Genomic DNA, 23,817 nt, shown 5'->3' on the forward strand with positions numbered 1-23,817 from the left:
ATAATTTTACAGGCACACAGAATATAAGCACTTGGGAAATGATGCCTCTCACCCTGGGGATCAATTTGGTTGTTCTTATAGATATATATGGAAGATCATTCAATTATTCTTCTTCTAGTATGTTGATAAATATGTGTTTTTCTCTGGATAAAACTGATTGTTTTGCTTCCTTTGAGAACTCCAGGCAAAAATACGAACTTTGTGTCTCTTCTTCTTTACTTTGAGAAAGAACTAAGACCTGTTCCAGATCTTTCCTTTTCAAAGCAGAATGGTTTTCTCTCTATTAATCCTATGCTTAAAGAACTGTATAAAACCTCAGACTGTATGTTGAAAACAGGAAAATGTCTGACTCATTTCTTACATACGGGCACTGCACAAACTCTGTGTCAAGGGTGAAGTTAAGCATTTTTTATTTTGTTAGTTGATCTGGATTATAAACAAATGTATTATAAACCACATGGATGCCCTGGAAAACTTGGATGTTCTTCATGAAGTCAACGGAGAAACACCAGGAATGGACTCTCAGACAGCACCAAAGTGTGGCATCACTCAGATCTATCCCAGCTGCTGTTTTAATTGAGTGAGAACTTTAATGAGCAAAGTGAGGTTAATGTGCAGTCCCAGCTTTTTTGGTTTGTGTTTTGTTTTTTTTTTGACAGTGTTTCATTTTCCTGTCAGAGTTATCAAAATGTGTTTTTTCTTCCCCACGACACTCTCTTATTATAAGTTTTGCAGTAGTAGGGGGATGCAATTGATATGCAGTCAAATTGTTTCTGACAGAGAGATTTTAAAAGCTTTTAGATTGGATGTAAAGAAGGAAACCTTGTCTTCACAGAGTCTGCTTAGCCCATCCATCTGCATTAGGCATCTTACAGTTACAGTGAGCAGAAATGACATCCTAAAGAAGACTAAGTGCTGCTTAACTTTTTAATGTCATTCTTGGGGGATCTAAAGTTGAGTGTGGTTTTTTTTTTTCCTGGTTGCAGTATCACTCCATCATTTTATGAAAAATAAACCAGTGCTTGTGTTTTTAATAGCAGCCTTTCTATTCTTTCTTGTGCATCACGGAGAGGGGAGTTTGTGTCTCAGCTTAGGGAGTGAAAGGCCCACACTGAGAAGCAATTGATGCCTGCCTATATATGCATTTATGAGAGAAGAAATGCAAGCCAAAAAGAAGCCTCTTACATTCCTTATCCTCAGACCCTTGATATTGCAGACATGTTTTTTAATCCGTGAAGATTCTCATTAAAATTAAGGGTTATTTTTGTCCCAGCACTTCCTGAAGGGCTGTTTCAGAACCCCAGTCTTGTTATTGTCAGAAATGTTGTATTTTTGGGATTGTATTTATTCCTGGTCAATTCATACCTGAATTAATTTTCTGCCAACAATGTCCTTCATCTGAAATCTTAGTCTGCACTGTTTCATTTCATACTGTCTTTCAACAGAACAGTCCTACAGTGTCCTCTTGAACCCTTCTTTTGCTAAAACTACACAATCCGAGCTTTTTTAGCTTCTTGTAGCAGTCCTCCTAACTCCCTTTTTTTTCTGCTTTGCTCATTTAGATTCTGTTTTCTTGAATATAAATGACAAGAAGTGCACAATGTTCCAGATGAAAACTCACCACCTGACACAATACCATTGATATTTCCCATTTCTGCTTTTCCAACACTCCTGGTGTTGCACTTGCCTTATTCACAGGCACATTATAGGGGTAGATTGTGCTTATTTAGACTGGTGTGTGTTCCCTCCATTACCACTTGTGCCTGATGATTATCTGACTTGCAACAAATTTTTGTCAATAGTCCCTGGAGTAAGAAGTTGAGCTTCATACTCTTTGTTTCTATGCCTTGTATTTAAACCTCGTGGTTATCCAGTTCTTCACAGTGAGAGACATTCAGATTTGTGTTTTAGATTCTGTCCAATTTTTTTATTTCTGTGATCCAAGTGCTGCTTGTTTTGAAGAATCAAAACTTCCTTTTATTTTCCCTCCTTACTTTTTTTTTTTTTTTTGGTAAAGTGTTGTGTTTCAAAACCCATTTAAAATCACTTTCTGCTTGGACTCAGGATATATGAACATGTGGGTGACCTACCTGTACACTTTCCTTTAATGAAATATCTGCAGAATGGAACATTTATTAAAGTCTTTATTTGTATTTAATATTGCCTTCAAAAGCCTCATCTAAATTGACATTTCAGCCTCTGAGTTACACTTAAAAGAAGTACAGAAAAGGTCTATGATCACTTAATGTCCAATAGAAATTACACCTAAGAATAGTGCAGGGAAGTTTAACTTTGGAGAAAGATTTATTTGAAGGGGAAAAGTATTCATCTATTCACATGAGCTGGGTCATGTAAGTATAAAAGTTATTTTCAACATTGAATCAAATTCAAGGTTAAAAGCTCATTCAACTCTTTTATATTAAAGGTAATATTTATAATATTGGTTACATTGGGTTATGCTGCTGGAGACATTTTAATATTAACAATGTAAATGCTACAACAATGGTACCTCTGAGAAATATTTAATATATGTCTGTGCTGCTAATACTATTCTTATTGCCATTATCTACTTTATCTCATTTCCATTAAAGTGATGGATATTAAGCAATATGAAATAGAAATGGCCATTTTCTCTATTTTCTGCTTTGCTGGCTGGCGGTAGGTAACTGATGAAAATCTTATTTTATCAAGCACGTTTTATATTTCAAGAACTGGACTGTAATGAGTGAATATAAGAAATAACACTGAGTTTGGCCATTACAGAGATATTTGTGAGGTGTTCTAAGGCTATTCAGTAATTTGCTTGAAAAACTGACAATTCTTGTAGCCACGCATAATTTAAATAATTTTTTGCTATTTGTAGTCATGTAACAAATAGATGGGAAATTCTGGTTTAAGTAACCTAGTAATGAAAGTTGATTAGCTTTCATAGAACTTAAAAATCCAGTTTAAGGTTTCCTTCAGTTCAGATTTACCTTTTCATGGCATTTTTAAAGAATCATGGAATTACCTAGAAGACATCTAAAAGTGACCCTGTTCACTTCTATTCATTTAAATAAAGGATAAAATAGAGTTCCTCTCTAGAAGTTGTTCTTCTCACCTGCTGAGGTCATCTCGAAATGGACATTACTCTTCTGTACTTAATGTGTAACTATCCAGGCTTTTTTTTTTTTTCTATTGCTACTATTTTAAAAAGTAAACAAAGAATTTTCTCTTGCAAGATATTTCTTGTATCTCTTCAATGTGGTTGCAGTTTCCCTTTGTCCATTCTCCAAGAAGTTTTGCAGTTATCTTAAAATGTGACGCAGTGCTGTGGCACCTTTCCATTGTCATAGTTTGTCTCTTTTTTTGACTCTTCTAATTCTGGAAAATATTTGAATTGACTCTTCCAGTCATGGAAATGTCAGATACTTCCCAAAAGTGCAGGGGTGTTCAGAAGTGAGATTCTCCTAAAAGCAAGGAAACGATGATTCTTTTAAAATTCGTGACTACCTTTGTTTTTTTCTTCCCGATAGCCACTAAAAGAAAAGAAGAAGAAAAAAAAAGCTGCAATTTATGTAATTACCACGTTGCAGGGGAAACTTCTGAGAAAAAAAAATGAAATGAATATGAGCCATTAGTATGCAAAGCTGAAAGTCAATACAGTAAAAAGAATTTATGGGCCTGTGATTACATTCAATGCAGTTAATTGACTCCCTCTTCTTTATTACTTACACACTGGGAATAAAATTTCAGAAAGGCTCACACACATACCCACATATTGATTTTATTAATCAGTGACTTTATTTTGTATTGCAGTTAATTTATTTGGGTCCTCAGCTCTCTGTTGCTGTCACCAGAATAGTGAAAACTTTGGGTGGCCAAGAGCCCCAGGACCACCCCCAATACTTTGTGAAGCTGAGTCACACAACTCTTTTCACTTCTGCTCACCTGCAAAATCCTTAAAACCCTTTTATTTTGAATCACTTGGCTGTGGTGTTTCTTTGTTGGTAGATGATGTACAGGACTGAGAGGAGTTGCAAGCCCAGGGTATCCAACATTGCTCAGTACAAAGCCTTAGGAAATAAGTAATTGAAAATTGTAATTGACTTTACATAATTATATCCCTAATTTTCAGAACATTTGTATGTTAATCCCCAGCTAGAATTTGAAATCCACTCTTCCAGGTTGTTTGCTTGTTGTCAAGGCAGAATATTAAAAAAAACTTTGTGTTATTCCCTTGCCTGATTGTGTATGACAGAAATGAAATTGTACAAATATAATGGGCTGGGAGAAATCAACACTGAGCACAGCAGCCACCCTGCTATTGAAATGCTGGAGAGCTGCCAAACAAATAAAAATAAATCATTTCAGATGACATTATTTTGACTACTTTGACAAAAGGGAAAAGCAACAAGACATTAATTATAGGGCTCTGCCAAACTCTGCGACTTTTAGCATTTTTTTAACTCTCTTGTTTGGTGTTGAAATGATGCCAAAATCTATCTGTTCCTTTTAGGTGCAGGTCAGTGCCATCAATCTGGAAACTGCTTCAGGATCAGCAGTGACACACCAAAAAATCAAAATAGTTCACTTATTTATGAGTCCCACTGTGCTACAGTCCCATCGTGTTCCAAGAGTTGATAAAGATTATACGGGAAAGTGCACTGAAGGCTGAACTGAGGGATAAGGGCAGAAAACAATTTGTCTGGGTGAATTTTTCCCCAGCTTCTGCCTCTCCTCTGTTCTTATTCAGCTTTTCTGGAAATGAATTTCAAACAGAAGCCTTTGGAGTATTTGGTTTATGTCTCATTTGGTTTTTGTCTTGAATTCTTAGAGTTGAAAGGTGCCTTTTCTGGTTTTGTTTTTGGTTTTGTTCGTTTGTTTATTTTTGTTTTGGGTTTCTGGTTGGTTGGTTGGTTTGGTTTGGTTTGTTTCCCTCTTCTTTTTTCTATGTTAACCTCTTCTGAAATGCAAGGTTTAGTTGTTGGTCAAAAGTGAACTCTTTCCTTACACTATATTTTAGCCAAATCTGACCTGGAATTTGGAGAGTTCATTTCTTAGAAACATTAATTCTGCCTCTCCCCAACTAGTGAAGATGTTATTCTGGGAATGCTGTCGAATTCCATGAAGTGCTTTAAATCCTACTTCACTGAGTTGCTCTAGAGGCTTTTGGCCAAGCTGTGCTCAGGATTTTCCATGGTGAAATAGGTGTGTGTCTGAATCCAGAGTGTCATTTAGGGACAAGACATCCCTTCACCTGTTAAATACTCCCCCAGAAAAGTCTGAAAGGGTTGTTAGGAACTCTTAGATGATGTTTATACAACACAGTTCCCAGGGGGACAGATCTCGGAGCACATTTATCCGCTTCCTTTTCCTCTTGCTCGACTGCCCTGCTCTGCCAGACTGACTGCCAGGGAGAAAAAGCCAGGCCAAAGTTGTGCTGTGGGTCTCAGCCAATAAAACAATTTTGTCTGGTTTTGTGGTTGTTGTCCTTTCTGCTTGGCTGCTCCAGTCTGGTGGGACCTACAGCAAACAAGGATGGGAAAACCGGATGTCTCAGCTGACCTGAAACCCTGCTCCTGTTGCATCATTCCAAGAGTTCTCTCCAATCTTCCCGGTATCAGCTGCCTTTGGGATGCCCAAGACTTTGTGTCATGTTCTCCTTAGGGCTGTGGCAGAGTCTGAGGGCAGGGGAAGACCTTCCTCCATCCCAGTTTGGTGACAGTTCAACTCTTTTAACACAGAGATTGAGAATAGACTGTTTCAGAGTGTTGATGGGAACCCTCAGCAGCTGAAGATGGGAAATATTTGGGCTCAGCAATTATTTTCACTCTGTACCCATTGAACCAGAAAGGACTGCAGTTCCCAAAAGGACTGGCATTGTTCTGCAGGATGTGTAACCACATAGGAACCTCTTTTTTCTCCTTTTTTTCCCCTTGGCTTTGGGGGGTTTAAGTAGAAGGGGGTGAAGCACAGCCCTGCACTTGAGAAGCAGCCTCCCAAGTTTGAGTAGTGCTTGAATAATCTTCCACAGGGACTGAAGTGGTTTGTGAACAAATGTGAATGTTACTAGAGCATCTGCAGAAGAACTGCTAAAAAGGCTGGTGAATTTGAGGTGATTTTTTTGTGTGTCTACTTGTAAGTTTTTAAGGTTAAAAATGCTCTGGCATCTCCTCCTTCCTAGGTGGGCTGTATTTTCAAAATGGGCTTTCTGAACGTGCACTGGGGGACTCTCAAATCCAAATCACATCTTCTTTTCACCAGAAAGGAGAAAGGGACCAAAACTTCATTCAAATATCAAGAAAAACAAGAACAGTTTAGAGAAAATGAGTGGGAAAAAAATCCACATGTGCGTTAGAAACTGTAAAATAGAGTAACACCCTCGTCAGGTGAATCTCAGGGAGTGTTCTGCTGCTGATTTCTGCAGGTTATACCCACCATGATATAGGGAGCCATGCAAAGAGTTACAGCTTTGCCAGATTGTTGTGAAAGCTCATCTAGAATCCTGATAATAATTGTAGGACTCGGGTGATTTGCATCAACATATATAAGAAAATTCAGAGAACAATAGAAAAAGGGTTGTAGGACTTGAGCAAAAAATGGTGAGAAGTGATGAAGAGGATATGAATATACCATGCTTTTAAGAATAAAAAGATGAGATGAGCAAAATTAAAGGAGTTTGTTAAAAAAATTTGAAGGACACAGATAGAGGGTCAATAATGGACTTTTTCTTGTAGTCTCCTGCATTTCACAACAAAAGGGGAGGCAAAGCACTTGAGCTTTGTGTAAAGACTTCTGGAAATGTTTTACACAGGTAAGAATTCACTCTTTCCCATTCAAAGATCCTGATACCTACTTATAATCAAGATCCTAAGAAAAATCTGCAGAGATTTTTCTGTAGTGGCAGATCAGTTACATAATATATCTTAGGACTGACTTTAGTACCAAACCACTTTTTTTTTTTCATATGGAGAAAAAAGGTAACCCAGAGTCAATTAATTTTGTTTGGATTTGCAAAGGAACAGGCAGACAGCAGTGTTGTATTTAATTAGCAGTAGTGAAGTTGTTCATGTCAGTACATCCCTCTGTCTCAAAAGTAAGAGCTGAAAGACTCTCGAAGACTTGATGGCAGCAAATGGACCACTTACCCTTTAATTGAGTAAAAAAAGGACATTAAAAACAAAAGGTATTCTTGTAGTGTCTCAGTGTGGTGTTTGGGAGTTTTTGAGACTGACAGGTCTTTGTCTGTTCCCTCTGAGAGCGATTTTCAAAACCTTCTCCAGAGTTGGCTCCCTGCAGGGGACCCCGACAGCTGTGATGGGCACCAGGCTCATATCCATCAGTCATGGAAAAGAGTCTTTAAGAAGGAAGGGAATCCAGTTGAAAATGCTGAATAAGTGCTGTGGTTCTGTTTACTCTGACGAGCAGAAAGTGTCACTGTGCAGTTCCATAATGATGGCTGGGGAAAAACAGGTCTCATGGTTTGGTCGCTGGAAAGGGAGGAAGGGGGTTAAAAAGGGAACCTTTAAAAATAACTACAACCCCCTTAAGTCTAAGAAGGTGAGTTTTTTCTTCGTATTTCAGTGACTTAGCGCCAGTGTTAGATACCTGGGGCCAAACCATGTAAGGAATTCACTGAAACAAGTGAGGAACTAAACCTTTTCTTTGTATGTAGCAGCTCATCCTGCAGCCATTTAAGTGCATTGAGATCCAGTTGGCTACCCAAGTGTGCCTTAGAAGGATTGTGGTAAGACATGGGCAAAAATGAATGCAGACAAGCAAGTATTTAACCTTAAAATCTTCTCAGTGTAGCCTGGATGTGGTAGACTTTCTTTTTCATTTCCTTTTAATTTCAGTCCTGCTCCAGGACAAGCTTATTAATGAGAGAAGGGGATTCTGACTGATCTCCTTCTGGATCAAGGAATGTATTTCCTGGGCTTTAAATATTTTCTCTCACTAAGAATGAGAGAGGAGAAAGAAATTCAGAGGAGGAAAATTTGGGAACATGCTAAGGGCACTCCCAAAACAACCATGGTTCTGCTATTAGCAGGAAAACAAGACAGTGCCTCTGAGTTTCATACCTGGGTGGGCAGAGTATTTACTAAAAGCCTCCTGGGTATTAAGGTATAATTTGAAACAGGAAACAAAATCTGACATGTAAGAAAAAGAAAACTTTGACATAGTTAATAGAAATGATTAGAATTGTAATCTCCCTGAGATGTTAATTAAAATAACACAACAAATGGTGCCTCAGTGCAGAGTTTGACATGCACGGTGGCTTCAAGTTGTTTTTAATAAACATAGTAGACAGTAATATCAATTTAGGAAAAAAGATAAGCAAGAATAAAATTCAAATTTAAATGCAAAGGTTAGAGTAGAACAGATGACTCATGCTTTATCTATATTGAAGTAATTATACTGTGAGAACTCAGAACAGTGGCTTTGGACTTATAAAGAGCAAATCACAGTAGTGAGATTTATCTTCTAGCTAATTTTATGGACAATACAAAAAGTTTCTAAAACCTGCTACTTGAAGGATGGATACAAAAGGTCATTGCTTCTTGATTCCCCCTTTTTTTTTTCCATTGAAGAACTTATCAATCATTCATGTTTACCAAATCATTTTACTTTTTTCCTGAGATTTCTTATTGAGGCTGTTCATTCCTTTTTCTGTGCACTTTTTAAACTTTTCAAATTATATTCATGTCTGCTAGATATGGTTGCCAGTACATTTGTAGTGTGAGAGTCTGCAGGCACAATGATAAACAAACATTCTCTGAGGAGATTTGGTAGATTACTGAGCTTTTTATTGTGCCTTAACTCACCTGTGAGCATCTTGGGTGCTTGCTGGGACTGGTGGCTCTGTTTTCAGGAATGTTTGATCATAAAAACAAAGGCATTTTAATTATGGGGATTATACAGATCTTGATTGAAGCATTTTTAAAATCTGATGCCAGTAGATGTCAACTTGCAGCGTGTTAGAAAGTCAGATTAATGTGAGGCTAAAAGGTGGTTTGCAGATGGTTGGAATGCTGCACCAAAACATTAGAAGACATGATTTCTAACGTTTGTTTTCCCCTCAGTCAGAATTTCTCATTTTAGGTGCATTTATATTTTTCCCTTCATAATCAAGGTTAAAAAATTATTGGTGTCTAATCTGTTTTCTGGAAAACCAAATTATTAAATGCCAATATCAAGTGCTTTGCAGATCAGATTCTGCCTGCTTTGACAGAAGGAAGAAAAGATTCATCAACTCAGTTGAATGGAATAAGTTTTCACTCTTCTAGGGAAAAAGTTTAGGGATGCAGGTGGGGACATGAGTTGTGGGGAGATGCTAAAGAAACCATCCTCCTTCCTTGATTTCTTTCAACATGCAGTTGGAAGTGGAAGGAAACTCAGTGATGGCTGATAAGGACATAAAGAGAACCAGGATGAAGTTTGGTCTTCGATATCTGAGTACCTGTGTGCTGTGGGAAAAGTTGCTATGAAACTACATGAAGTAGTTATAAGACAAATACCTGTATCTAACCTAAACCCTTCTGTCATATTTACTGATTTGGAAATAATTGACTCCTGAACAGCACTAAGCTGTTGTCCATCTTCAGATCCCTAAGAAACATTTGTCAGTCTTTTAATCCACCGAGCAGAGGCTGTTTCCTCCCTCCAGCCACTCACGGAATTGTTTCAGTTTTCTCGGTAAATTGCCTTTCATGTTAAATTTTCATTTCCCTCTTCTGGTTTATATAAAGCTCAGCAGAACTTGCTTTTTCTCAGTGGTGTGCTGGGGCGTTGTTCATAAACTGTTTCCCATTTTCACTTCACCTAAGAGCCCGTTTAGCCTGTCGTGGTGGAAAGACGTGGGCAGCCTCCCTCCCTCTCTCCTTGGGAGAGCTGGCGATCCCTCTGCACTTCTGCTGGCAACAAGTGGAGAAAAGCACCAGGAAAGGAGTTCACGGGCTAAAAGAGGGGTGGAACAACGCTCTTGCAGGGTGAATCTGTAGACGTGGATGTGTCAAAGAAATCAGATGATTTCTCCACCTTTTTGTGATAATAAATTAAAATTCTTCCTAACATTTCTGTGTTTTTTTTTTTTGTTTTTTGATTCTTGTTTGTGTGTTTGGTTTTTTGACATTACAGGAGAAATGTATGGAATAATTTTGAAACATTGTTTGGAAACCTGAATTTTCATCATGGTTTCACCCTTTTTTACACCTATGTGTGTATATATATATATATGCATATATATATATATGTATAATCAGACACGTGGACTATATAATTTCCTCAACATTTTACTGTGTTTACCTGTAAATAATTCACACATTATAATGAGAGTGCCCTTGTTATTTAATTCAAGTACAACACTGGTTCCTCTTACAAAATATTTGGCTTTTTTCTCCTCAAAGCTCACATCTGTATAACTTGGGGTTATGCAGGTGGACCTTACCAAAGGTTTCTGTGTTGAGTATGAGTCAGACAGTTTAAGAAACAGGATTTATGCACCCAAGCAGAAGCAACTGCACCTTTGTCTCATATAGTATTTCACTGTCTAAATGTTCCAGCGTTGTTCCACACCAGATCAGATGTTGTACTGGGCTTTTATTTAAAGCAGATACACAATATGTGATATTTTACCTTATGCTGAGGTTTCATAACTAACAAAATGAAGAGTTTTCTGTTAGATATTCTGGCTAATACTTAAGGACTTTCTTGTGTAGAAGGTGGAAAAAAGCAAGAAAATAAAGTTTCCTGTGACTCTTAGTCTACTGTCAGCAGAAGAGTACTGGATAGATTAATTTAAATCAGTCAATAAACCATGCAATGAGAGAAAGACTGGAAAAAGTCCATGGAACAGCATTATTTATTGCTGAAGTGGGGATACATAAGATCAACATCTCTCCCTCTTAGGATTACAAAATGCTGCTGTATCTTTCATTAGAAAATAAATCAGATTTTTTTTTTAATTTATTAAAAAAAATAAAACCACCAAAACTTCTGCAAATAACATAAGAAAATCTGCAGGGCCAGAAGATCATTGTATCTTGCAGGTAGATATTCTTTCAAAGGATTTCTGGTTTATCTTTTGGACTTTTAAGGGTAGAATTGCAGTAATAAACACCTTTATCAAAGTTTAATGTATTTTATTTTTAAAGCAAATAGGTGAAAACAGAAGTAGGATTTTTTTTTTTATTCTGCACAGCATAGTTTTGTCAGCTAATCAGTTGAGAAAAACTCCAGGCAATAAATAATTTTGTAAAAGCTAAAGAATAATAGCCCTCAGAGAGCAAGTGTTTTCAAGACTACAGCCAGAGGAGATGCAGGAACCCCAGTGCAGTTGGATACCTATAATTACCTGAAGGTGTTTTGTAGTGTAAGAAATAACCTTTGAGTTCTGAGGGAAAAAGATAAATACGTGGAAAGAGAATCAAATAAAATCTGTCTGCTGTAGTATCAGGAGGCTTTGGTAGGGAGTGGTTAACAGCATGTTTAACCATGATTATTGTGCATTTCACAAGAGTTACCTATTGTGAGAGTCAATATAAAAATCTTCAGGCATTTTAGGACTTCTGCTCCACTTTCCTTTTGACTTTGCCCAAACCATCAATGTATGTATTAAAAAAAGTGAAATTGTTAAATGATCCAGCCTCTCACATTCAGTCTTGTTTTCTCTGAAGAGTCACCAATGTAATTTTAGATGGAGTTGTGACAGATGGGCTGTAAGGCAGATCTGGCTGGGTGGAAGTTTAGGGAGTTGCTGTGACATCATGAGCCCTGAAATGTTGGTGGGAGGATGATTTTGGAGAACATACTTGGCATGCACAAACTATCACCTGTACTATGCCATGAATAGTCTTTTGGGAGATCTGACAGCAAAGTGGTGACTTAGGAAAGATACACATTCATTTTATAGAAATACTCCACCAAACATGAAAATGTTGGGAAGGGCAGGGAAACTATTCTGAAACTAATCCCTCTGCCAGGGTGTTCTGGGCTTCTGTCTTGGGTAGGGAAACAAGGAGGGAACAGAAATACAAACTAGTCCTGGATGTGAAATGTCAAGTAGACAGGAACCCTCTTCCTTTGCTCTGGTTTAAAGGGCAGTTCTGAAAAGGGGCTGCCCAGGGATGGAGCAGCTCCATCACTTTTCCTTCTCCTCTCAGGAGAGCCAACTGAAAATCCTGTTTGGCATCTGAAAGGGAGATCATTGAATGATATTGTGTTAAATGTTTAAACACTGTAACTTTGAAAAGAGCCCCTTTGCCCCACTCAGGTGAGACCCCACCTCCAGAGCTGCCTCCAGCCCTGGGACCCCAAAAAACAGAAGGATCTGGAGCTGCTGGAGCAAGTCCAGAGGAGGCCACAGAGATGCTCTGAGGGCTGGAGCCCCTCTACTCTGAAGCCAGGCTGGGAGAGCTGGGGGTGTTCACCTGGAGAAGAGAAGGCTCCAGGGAGAGCTGAGAGCCCCTTGCAGGGCCTAAAGGGGATCCAGGAGAGCTGGAGAGGGACTGGGGACAAGGGATGGAGGGATAGGACAAGAGGGAATGGCTTCCCACTGCCAGAGGACAGGGCTAGATGGGATATTGGGAAGAAATTCTTCCCTGTGAGGGTGGTGAAGCCCTGGCACAGGTTACCCAGAGAAGCTGTGGCTGCCTCATCCCTGGAAGTGTTCATGGGCTTGGAGCAACCTGGGCTAGTGGAAGGTGTCCCTGCCCATGGCAGGGTGTTGGAACTGGGTGATCTTTAAGGTCCCTTCCAGCCCAAACCGTGGTATAATTCTATGCATGATTCTATGAAACAAACCTGTAAGATATCATAGAATCACAGAATATCCTGAGTTGAAGGGGACCCTTGGGGATCATCGGAGTCCGTGTAGTTTCCATGAGAGCAAGGAATTCGAGCGGACTGATACGTGCAGGGAATTTATTATTCATGCAAAATATTGGAAAACTTTTGGAGATTTAGCAATGCAGGGTGCTTTTCTCATGCCAGTGAAAGGACAGCTTCAGTAAGGCCCCTTCCACGTGGGATGTTAACCCAGTGCTGTTCAGGAGGAGGGAAGCAGAGGAAGGTCATCTTCAAAGGTGGTAGTGTCCACACTCTGCTGTGCCCCTTCTCTGAAGGTTGTTGCATCTTTTGTAGATTCAACAGAGAAAACATGTGAAGATACATTTACATCAGTATGGACAAAATTCAGCTATGGGGCTGGAGGACGGGCCTATTTTGCCAAATTTCCAGGGACAGTAATATCTGGCAGAGGGACAGAATGAGCAGCTGGAGAACAGGAGCATCTTAAATCTCTGCAGCTGTTTGCTTCTGTGCAGCTGAGCCAGAACTTCAGTCAATTCCCCATTAGCTTGAACAGTAACAAGATAAATTGGAATAAAGCAAGGTTGCATTCAACTAAATCAAATTGGGAATGGGTAAATTGAAACAGTGTTCTCACAGAGATGAATCCTATGGCACATTAGCAAAATAATTTCAAATAGAGTTAACTGCAGGAGGACTTCGTTTAAAAGTCCAGATTAAGAAAAACAACAAAAATAATCTCTTTTTGAATGAGATTGTATTATCTTGAATGATGAAAGTGTGTGGTTTGAAAAACAGCTTCATCATAATTTAAGCAACTTCTAGGGAACACTGAAACAGGAGTCTAGTCCTTTCCTCCCACTCACCAGTGTCTAAACTGGCAGCATAAAGCAAATGATTGATACCCAGGTAAAATTAGCTATTTATTTCAGTAAAGTCAGTCTGGATTCTGGTTTTGGGGTTGGTATGAAGGAGGTGTGTGTGAAAGAGAAGTGGAAGAGCAGCAGTTTTGTCTGATGCACAGCTGTGCCATAGAAATTCTGGATGCAGGGAGAAAGGTGGGTGTGGAAACCCAGCCCAAGGACAGTGAGGGATGCAGATGCAGCAGATTCACAGCCTGGCTTACACCTGAAGTCAGCTGGAATTACCTGCTGGTTTATTTTTTTCCCAGTAAGGTGTTTAAAAAAAAAAAAAAAAGAAAAATCAAAGTGATGGTAGGGAAGGTGCTGGGATATGTCAGGGCTTCATTCCAGTGGCTGTGATTTGCTCTATCCAGATGCAGATACTTTTTTTCTCAGATCTGTAAACTGAATTTTCTTTGCTGTGTAATGCATGGCATAAGCTTTTTTTTTTTTACATCCAGTTTCCTTTCCTTTTATCAGTTGCAACTCCATGTTGAACACCACGTGGGCTTGTTGTCTTTGGGTTTTTTTTTTCCAAATGATAGTTCTCTGTGGCTCTGTTGCATTTGAGAATTTACAATGTCCTAATGAATGCTTATTTTTTAGTGTAAATTATACTAGTGAAGTCAAATTTGAACTATCATTTATTTTTAAAAGGTTCAGCTGTTAAAATCCCTAAATTTTTCAACTCTCCTCCTTATCAGCTTCTTCTTCCATTTCCCTGCCATTGTAGTGTTTACCAGTAATGTATATTTAGTGATATGTCAAACAGCTGCTATGAACCATTTATCCTTTCTCTAATCCTTTCCAGAGTAAAAATACTTTTGTCTGTAAGACAGGCATTGCATTATTAATGTTTAATTTCCTTGATGCTCTTCTCCAGATCTGCTTCCTCATCTTCCTGTATCTTTAGCTTTATTTTTGTCTCTGTTTATCTGTTCTTTATTCGTCTCAGTATTTTTATTGAACACAGATATTTGTGTTATTTTCTGTGGTTGTTTTTTTTCCTATATACTTTCAAGCTGAGCAATAAAATCCTGTCTCCTGCAGTGAAGAGCTTTACCTTTGTCAGAGGAGTGAAGGACAGGGGTGCTGTTCTTTCTCCAGCTGCATGGCTGAGAAATCAATGCTGTTCCCTACCACACTTTCTTCCAGCTGGAGCTTCCAGTAAGGTGATGGTTTCTTGCCCAGCAGGATGGTAGAAAGTTGGTTACAGGTTTTCTGAAGGAAAAAAATAACTTTTCAGTTCCTCAGCTAAACTCTATTTGAGTTTCAGGCTGTATAACTCATCAGAAAATTAATTCTATTTAAGTTTAATTAGGTAGACTGTTTTTTGTTGTTGCTTTAAGATACTGGTCTGATTCAATTACAGCTGTAGGTGATAACTGAAAGTCAGTCCTTGCTGGCTGGTGGGGAGGAGCTCATAACAGCCTGAGGTGTTTCACTTGGTTGGCACAGGGCTGAATTACACATTACTTTGTTTTATTTTGACCTAGAAAAGTGTCGTTCTGGTAAAGGATCATTGCTTGCACCTGGCAAAAGGCCAGTCCATGGGCACTGTGGAATATTTGCCATTCTCAGATGAGTCTCTGGGTGGGAAGTTGTAAACATTATTAATCCTAAAGTAAAGCAGGTGTGTTAAGAATCACAATCAGGTGGTTGGAATGAGCTCAGGGACCAGATGTATGTTTTGATACAAAATGCTGTATTATTACTGACTTTCACTGTCACACAGACATTTATTTAAAGGTAGCATCTTTTGTTAGGTAAGAGATTTCTCTCATGGAGTAAGAATACCCATAAAAAGTAAAGTTAATGTGATTTACATTTTGTTTAGTTTTGTTTTGTTTTCCCTAAATGACTACAAAGTATCTGGGTGACATTTGGGAAGATTTGAGGCAGTTAATCCCTCCTTCAGGTGAATTATTATTAAAATTCCTGAGCAATCTCTGTCGTGGACGAGGTCAGTTTTTTTACCTTCTTTGAATTAAGGGAAGATGAGCTTGAGGGAAAAGAGAGACTAATTAAAATGAAGTCTCCAGGCTCCATCATCTCTCAGCAGCAGAGCAGCCTCAGAACTTGAAAAATGATTCTCTGCTGCTTGGCCAAATTTTGGTCATTTGCTTGGCTGGATGATAAAACCATCCATGACCTTCAGCAGTGGAGAAGACTACAAATCTTTTGTGGTGGAGAAAAACCCAGAAGCAATAGGAGGACATTACAATTTCTGAAGTGGAAACTTTTAAATCCTCTTTTATACTTGTGGAGAAGAACTGTGAAAATATTGTAGGGAGAACAAAAGAGCCATGGAAATGTCCACGGCAGGTTTATGTCTGAAGCATAAATAGTTTTATTATAATAAATTTAACATTTTTGGTCATTAGTATTTTGATTATGCAGCTAAATAGTTTTTTTACTTGTTGAAAATATCCGGGAGTACATTAGAAATATGATAATAGACAGTATTAGAACCAGGTACAGATAATTGGCTATAGGCAGATAATGTGGAGCACCAAGCAATTAAAATAAATGAAAAAAAAACCTATAAAAGTGCAAAGTTCTGACTCATTAGTAGCACTGCCTAGGTTTGCTGGTGCTGTGATTCATCTAATGGGCAGATAATGGTTGCAGGGGCAAGTGATGTCAAAGCCTCTCTCTGACCTGGAAATGGAATCGTGGGAATTACTGATTCACAGAATCACAGAATCTTCTGAGTTGGAAGGATCATCCATACCAACTCTAAACTGGATGGCTTTGCTGGATGAGTCCACAGAGGGATTCCCATGTAGGGATTTGCACTTTTTTCCCTTGGCAATTCTCACTGTTACGTGTTTTGGGGCAACACTGTAGCTGTGGTGCAGCTACATCTGCCTTTGCTTATGAAAAAATCCTCCCAGTCTGTCTGTGCAGATACCTTTCTGATGATGTTGGTGATGAAGAGCAAGGGCTCATATATTTACTTCCTTTGGGTAATCCTGCTTTTAGTGGCAGCAGCAGTAGTGTATAAGTGCTTCCAGGCCCAAGGAAAGATGTAACATTGGGCATCAGTGATGCTCTTGCAGCCAAAAAGCTAAAACTGTCCCGGGGTGCATCAGCAGGGGAGCAGGCAGGAGGCTGAGGGGTGGCTGTGGCAGTGAACTCAGCCCTTTATCGGCCACACCTGAAATAGGATGCAAAAACTATTTCTGCATATGCATGGAAGGATAGAATCAGAATGGTTTGGGCTGGAAGGGACCTTAAAGACCATCTAGTTCCACTCAACCTCCCATGGGCAGGGACACCTTCCACCAGCCCAGGTTGCTCCAAGCTCCATCCAACCTGGCCTTGGACACTTCCAGGGATCCAGGGGCAGCCACAGCTTCTCTGGGCAACCTGTGCCAGGGCCTCCCCACCCTCACAGGGAAGAATGTCTTCCCAATATCCCACCTAACCCTGCCCTCAGTCAGTTTGAAGCCATCCCCCCTTGTTCTGTCACTCCATCCCTTGTCCAAAGTCCCTCTCTAGCATTCTTGGAGCCCCTTTAGGCACTGGAAGGTCTCCCAGAGCCTTCTTTTCCCTGGGCTGAACAATTCCTGCTCTCCTAGCCTGTCTCCATAGCAGAGGGGCTCCAGCCTTTGGAGCATCTCCATGGGCTCCTCTGAACTTGCTCCAGCAGCTCCACATCCTCCATATGTTGGGGTCCCAGGGCTGGAGGCAGCTCTGCAGGTGGGTCTCACCTGAGCAGGGCAGAGGTGGAGCATCCCCTCCCTCGACCTGCTGCCCACACAGTTTTGGTGTGGCTCAGGACACCTTTGATTTCCTGGGATACAAGCACACATTGCCAGTTAATTAACATTACACATCACTGCATTACACACACATAAGATCTCTGTACTATTGCTATATGCATTTATTGCCTATATTGTGTGATTTCATTGTTAACCCTGCTGTGTGTGACTGTGTCCCCTCACAGTTTATTGGCTGTCTGTACATATGAGACCGAGTTATCCCGCAGCTCTGGGATGTGGATGCTTGCTGTTGCTCTCTTGGAAGTGGTAGAATTAAAATTAGGAGAAAGAACTTTCCAGAGCTTTCCTGTCTGCTCTGCAAAGCCAGGAAGGGAAGGGATGAGGAAGTCAGGACTATCACACCTTATTAATGGTGCAGGATCAGGTTTTCAACAGCAATTTCAGCAGCAATTGCATTGACTCCACCAGCAGCACAGCTCCTGAGGAGCAGTGAGAGAGATGAGAACTTGTGTCTCTCCTTGTCCCCTTCCATTGGGAAGGTCAAACACCCAGTCCTGCTGCATTTACACCTTGAGATGTCACCTACTTGGTCCTTGTATCAATGACTCGACTGCACCTAGAAAATTAAGGCATCAATAGGCTCCTTTCAGTCTAAAATAGCTTCAACTTAGCCATTTTAATTCCAAATAATCAGTATTGTCTCCTGTAGCCTGTTATTATCAGCTGAATGCATCCTTTCAGATATATGATAGAAAATGTGATCAGAATATAAATGCTGAATTAATTTGAAATCCATTAGGTTTAATATAGCGATGTCTCTATAACAATTCAATGTATTGGAGAGAAGAAAACAACATAAGCTATTGCTGCAGAACAAATATTGGCTTTAGCCACTTTTGCAATATTAAAATGTCTTTCTTATTTTGAGTAGCTGAACTGTATAGAGAGAACTATTTATATCAGCTTTTCAGCTCGAAAGGGAAGATAACTCTAAGCATGGGCAATTATGTATATTTGCAAACGAGAGGAAAAGTATGGTTTATTTATAAAGGAGTTTATATGCATATATTAGTGTGTAGGTTCTACATCCAGATAGTTCACTTGAACACTTTTTTGGTATTTTATTTTGCTGAAGTGATCTGGGACTAGATACTGAGGAAATTCATGTAAGTACCAATGTATATGTAACTGGATTCTTTAAGATTTTAAAGTGTTAGAGAGAAGACATAGAATCAGAATGGCCTGGGTTGGAAGGGACCTTAAAGACCATCTTGTTCCATCCCCTGCCATGGGCAGGGACACCTCCCACTAGCCCAGGTTGCTCTAAGCCCCGTCCAACCTGGCCTTGGACACTTCCAGGGATGGGGCAGCCACAGCTTCTCTGAGCAACCTGTGCCAGGGCCTCACCACCCTCACAGGGGAGAATTTCTAATATCCAGTCTAAACCACCTCTCTTTTAGTTTGAAGCCATCCCCCCTTGTCCTGTCCCTCCGGGCCCTTGTCCAAAGTCCCTCTCCAGCTCTCTTGGAGCCCCTTTAGGTACTGGAAGGTGCTAGAGGGAAGTCCTAATGCTATATATATATATATATATATATATATATATATAAAAGTGGAATATGTGTTTTTATGTTGTTTTTTTTTTTTTTAAACTTACTTAAAGACCATAAAGCAATGGAAAATTTTAAGACAGTTTAAGGTTCAGTCACAAATAATTATATCAAGCTCACTTCTGTTACTCTGATAATAAAGTAACTGGCACACTGATCCCACAGAAGGCCCTTGAGCAGTGGCTCAGTGATCACTACATCCATCCAGACAACTGGAAGGAGTAATCCATAGCCAAAAGAAAATATTTGCAATAAATCCTTAAAATACACAGTCAAGACCCTGCATTATAATGTCTTGTGTGCTTTTATGCCCCTCCAATTAAAAACATGATTTTGTAGCACCAGCAGTAAATCATCACATTAATGATGGTGGACATGTAAATAAGATTCACACTTCTCTTTTTTAATGTGTTTAGCTTCAAAATTGCATGCTATAAACACTCCAGTTCTATATTTTACAACCCAAAAGCTGTGAGATTACACCTCGAATCCTGTTTTTTTCTGTGTTTATTGGATTCTTGCAGCTGTGGAAAAGTTTTGTACCTAATGTAAGCTAATCATCTTTCTGTACTCAATGGAGAGATACACAGAGAGGAAAAAAAAGTCATAGACAATTTAAGACACCTATTTGTGATGGGATGAATTACCCCTTGGATCTGTCAAGTGTAATGATCTTTTTATTCTTTCTTTTTCTAAAATAATATCACTTAGCATAATAAAAAGTTGGATTTTGAAACTCCCTTTAAGTACTCAATTTAAAAAAAAAGGCATAGAAAGTATATGGATGAAGATAATTGCATTCATCACAAATAAAGAATTTAATATTACTTATCTGTCTTTGTGCCTTTATCTAGATGTGTCAAAATACATCACAAAGGATAAAAAGTATCACTATTGAATTTTGCAGATAGGGAAACTAAGTACTGGCTGTTACTTTACTCAAAGTCATAGAAATCTATAGTAATATATCCCAAGTTATTTTACCATGTCTAATGCCTTGTCCATTGAAACTTTCAACTTCCAATAACTTTTCAGCCCAAATGGGATTTCCATTACAGTCACAACTTTAGTCTGAACGTCACATAAAATCTGTAACACTATTTAAAACAAAAATAATCATCTGTGAATGGCTTTCTCATTCACAGGGTCACATTCAAACTGATGGTTTGCAGAATTACCATTTCTTGCCTTTTTTTTTTAGGGAAAGAAAGAAAGAATCAGCTTTTAGCACCCCCTCCTCTTGCCAAGAATATTTCTTTTTTCTTTAAGCAAATACTTCTTGTGCTTAATTCCTTCACATAACTTTTCCTTTCTTCTGATACTCTTCAGCTGAAGGGCAACCACTGCAATAAGCAGAACTAACTGGGAAATATTTTACAAAGGCATTTTGGTATTAAAAACGAGAAGGCAGTTTTAAAAGAGAAAGGAAACTGAAGATAAATTTGTGGTCATCTTAGCAGTTATGATTTGTTGCCATTCTTACAGCATTTAATCTTGTTTTGATGCTTGGAATCATGGAATCGTGTAGGTTGGAAAAGAACTTTGAGATCATTGAGTCCAACCATTCCCCAGCACTGCCAAGGCCACCACTAACCCCTGTCCCCGAGTGCCACATCCACAGGGCTTTTAAATCCCTCCAGGGATGAGGACTCCAACACTGCCCTGGACAACTGTGCCAGGGCTGGACAGCCCTTTCCATGAAGAATTTTTCCTAATATCCAACTGAAATCTCCCCTGGCACAACTTGAGGCCATTTCCTCTCATCCTGTCCCTTGTTCTCTGGGAGCAGAGCCCGACTCCCCCCCGGCTCCCCCCTCCTGTCAGGGAGTTGCAGAGCCAGAAGGTCCCCCCTGAGCCTCCTTTTCTCCAAGCTGAGCCCCCCCAGCTCCATCAGCCCCTCCTGCTGCTCCAACCCGTTCCCCAGCTCCATTCCCTTCCCTGAACATGCAAATACCAAAGAAATTATTTTGATTTTACCCCATTTTTTCCACCCAAGAATCTTCCAGGTTTTACAACATAAGAATCTTTACTATGTTCACGAGAGACTCTTCACCCTTCTTACAAAATTTAGTGCTAAATCTTCTCACAACGTGCCTGTGCATCCATATGTTTCACTTCACCAAGCTTTGCTATGAAGTTACAGTGTCTTTATCTTATGGAAAAATCCTTATCCATAAGATTTTTTCATATTCCTGAATCACAACAGTTTTCCAGAAGTTTGTGAATTGTTAGGGATGAATCCATGAAGTTGAAACTTTTCAATGATTCAATAGCTTGAAAAGGTCTGTAGCTGCAGTTTAGGAAGAAAGAAGGAGAAATAAGTTCTCCAGTTGCTGGCAAAAACAACAGTTTTACAGGCTAATGAGGCTCATGGATTTCATAACTAACCTGTCTTAGTTATGGGGAGAACTGGCTGGGAGCTGCATCTGAAAAGCAGCATCTGAAATGTGTAATTTTGTTTAATTTTGCATAATCAACTGCATCGTGGGGTGACAACCTGTGAAAATTTGCAACTGTGCCAAAAATGAAGATCCTTTGATATTTGAATAAAATAATATTTGTTGTGTCTTCATTTTGTAACAAGAGAAACGTGTAAAAGTTGTGTTGATATTTTTCCATAGATGTTTAAACATATATGTATCTGTATGTGTGTGTGTGTGAGGAAATTTATGGCTTCTATAAATATATATATATATATATGCAAGGTACAAAAATATATATAAAAATAGAAAAATGAAGTTGTTGGCAACAGAGATGAATATTTACTGCTTAAGGTGTTTTTCAGCGTTATCAAAAAGCAGTGTAAATATTGCATCTGTTGTCCTTGGAAAATGCCAGAAAATATTGCTGATTTATTATGGAGGAGGAAGGAGGTGAAAAAAGAGACGGTGCTGAGAAATTGTGCACTGCAGGAGAAAGAATTGACTAAACAGTGATTTGTAAAGTTTTCCACTTGCTGTATAAGGATTCCTACCACTGATTTGGATTCCAGGTTTCTGCATCTTCCATCTCTTCTCCATGTATGTGCTGGACAGAAATGGACTATTGGGTTTTGGGGGAAGGTTTTGTTGTATTTTAATTCTTTTCCTAACAGAAAATACCAACTATTAAGCTGGTATACCTTCTTCCTTACATAAATCAATGAAAAACTATGATGTCCTATTTGCACTTTTTAATGCTGCATTTTACCCATCATGTCTTTGCCTTTGACCTAAATAATGATGTTATCTGTCTATTTTATATTTTTGGTGAGTTTAGTATTTAAGGACAGTTTTCTCAGTTCTCTCCTCTGTTTTACAGTGCCTGCAATTGCATTTAATTTTCTTCTCTTGCAAGCTAAATTAATTGAGCTGAAAGAATATACACTAAACAGAACAAACCAAAAATCTTTAATTTTCAATAATCAAATAGTTCTGCTTTTATGAAATCAAACCAGTGCCATTTTTTTTTAGCATGGTCATGTCAAACAGTAATTCATTCAATCATTAGAAAATGTAAGCTAGAAATATCTCAGGAGGTTATTTAGTTCACTCCTTTGCACTACCAAAGTTTAGACACAAAGGTCTGGTTGTGAAAAATATATATGATGAAAGATGAAATAGGGAGAAGGGGACAGAGAGAACCCCAAAAATTAAACCTGGGTGAATAGCTGAATATAAAGGGCAAGTTTCAGCTCTCAGGTTAAATGACAGGGAATGGTCATGTCCTTAAATTAAAATTATTTAAGCTTTTGATTATAACCACTGATCAATGACTTATGTTCTGAGATAAATCCGTGTTGTATAATGAATGATGCTCCTTCTCTAGGCTCCTTATTTTGTTAATTATACAAGTTGGAAGGCTATAGTTGGAAACAGGAATAGTCATCAGGGAAATAAATATATAAGAAACCTCGTGGGTAAACTCCAGGGTCCTGCCTTCAGTTTTGATGGTAAATAATTTGCCTAAGTTTTTTTTTGTGTGGTACTTGTCAAGGTGTGCAGCCTTTTCTTAGTGCCCAGGCTGGGTTCCTTTTCTCCTGGCAACTGCTTTGAGGATTGTAATATATAGGAATGTGAGTCACCTCTGAGGCAAACGTGACTTCTGGGTCTGTCTCCCCTTTGATTTTGCAGTGTGGCAAAGTTTTCTGAAAAAAGGATGACCCAAGTTGATTGGAATTATCCAAGTATAATATATCCCTGTTCAATTTTCCAGTGCTTGCTCATGGTGAGGCTACTCCAGATACCTCATAGACACTGACAATATTTGATAATTAAATTGTAGCTTGAGTTTTCCTAAAAAAAATGTGGCATTTCCACATGATGAGAATTGTAGTATTTTAAAAAAAATGTTCTGCTCTGCATCTCTAGGGATTTTATGTTTTTTTTCCTGAAATGGGAATTCCATTTTCCATACAACTCTTGGAGTATCACTGGGTTGCCTGAGACCCTGCTTTTGTACTAGAAATGTATTTCTGTTTCTAATTTGTGCAGTTTTGGGCCACCAATAAGTATTTTGTCAAAAAAAAAAAATCTAATCAAATCAAGTCAGTAGAAAATTACAATCCTTATGATAAATTTGAAAGGTTTTAGCAGCATGCTTCTGGCAAGCCCTTGCAGCAAAGAACACAAATAATGGTTTTTTTGAAACTTATAATTTGGCCAAGTACAAGCAGGTTATCTTGAGGACATCTTGATGGCTGCTAACTCTTGGATAAATTTCAAAGTAACATCGCAAATTATAAAAGTATTAGGGTTATTAGGAAAACAGCTGGGGAAATGAATATCATGAGGATTGTTAAATGACCTTAAT

General features: G+C 38.8%; 1 protein-coding gene across 6 annotated transcripts in view; it reads left to right on the plus strand.

The window, feature by feature from the left end:
- CTNNA2 (catenin alpha 2) overlaps positions 1 to 23,817 on the plus strand; it is a 492,427-nt gene that overhangs the window by 234,377 nt on the left and 234,233 nt on the right. The window contains exon 7 of one of the 6 annotated variants that reach the window (XM_027691281.1): positions 6,720 to 7,154. The exons of the other annotated variants lie outside the window; for them this stretch is intronic. Within the exon in view, the coding sequence (XP_027547082.1) occupies positions 6,720 to 6,800 (81 nt within the window). The 3' untranslated portion in view covers positions 6,801 to 7,154. Of the gene's footprint in view, positions 1 to 6,719; positions 7,155 to 23,817 lie in introns of those variants that run through there. 6 annotated transcript variants of the gene reach the window in all.

Source organism: Neopelma chrysocephalum, unplaced genomic scaffold (genome assembly GCF_003984885.1).
Source record: "Neopelma chrysocephalum unplaced genomic scaffold, ASM398488v2 Primary Assembly neopelma1_83, whole genome shotgun sequence".
Classification (NCBI taxonomy): domain Eukaryota; kingdom Metazoa; phylum Chordata; class Aves; order Passeriformes; family Pipridae; genus Neopelma; species Neopelma chrysocephalum.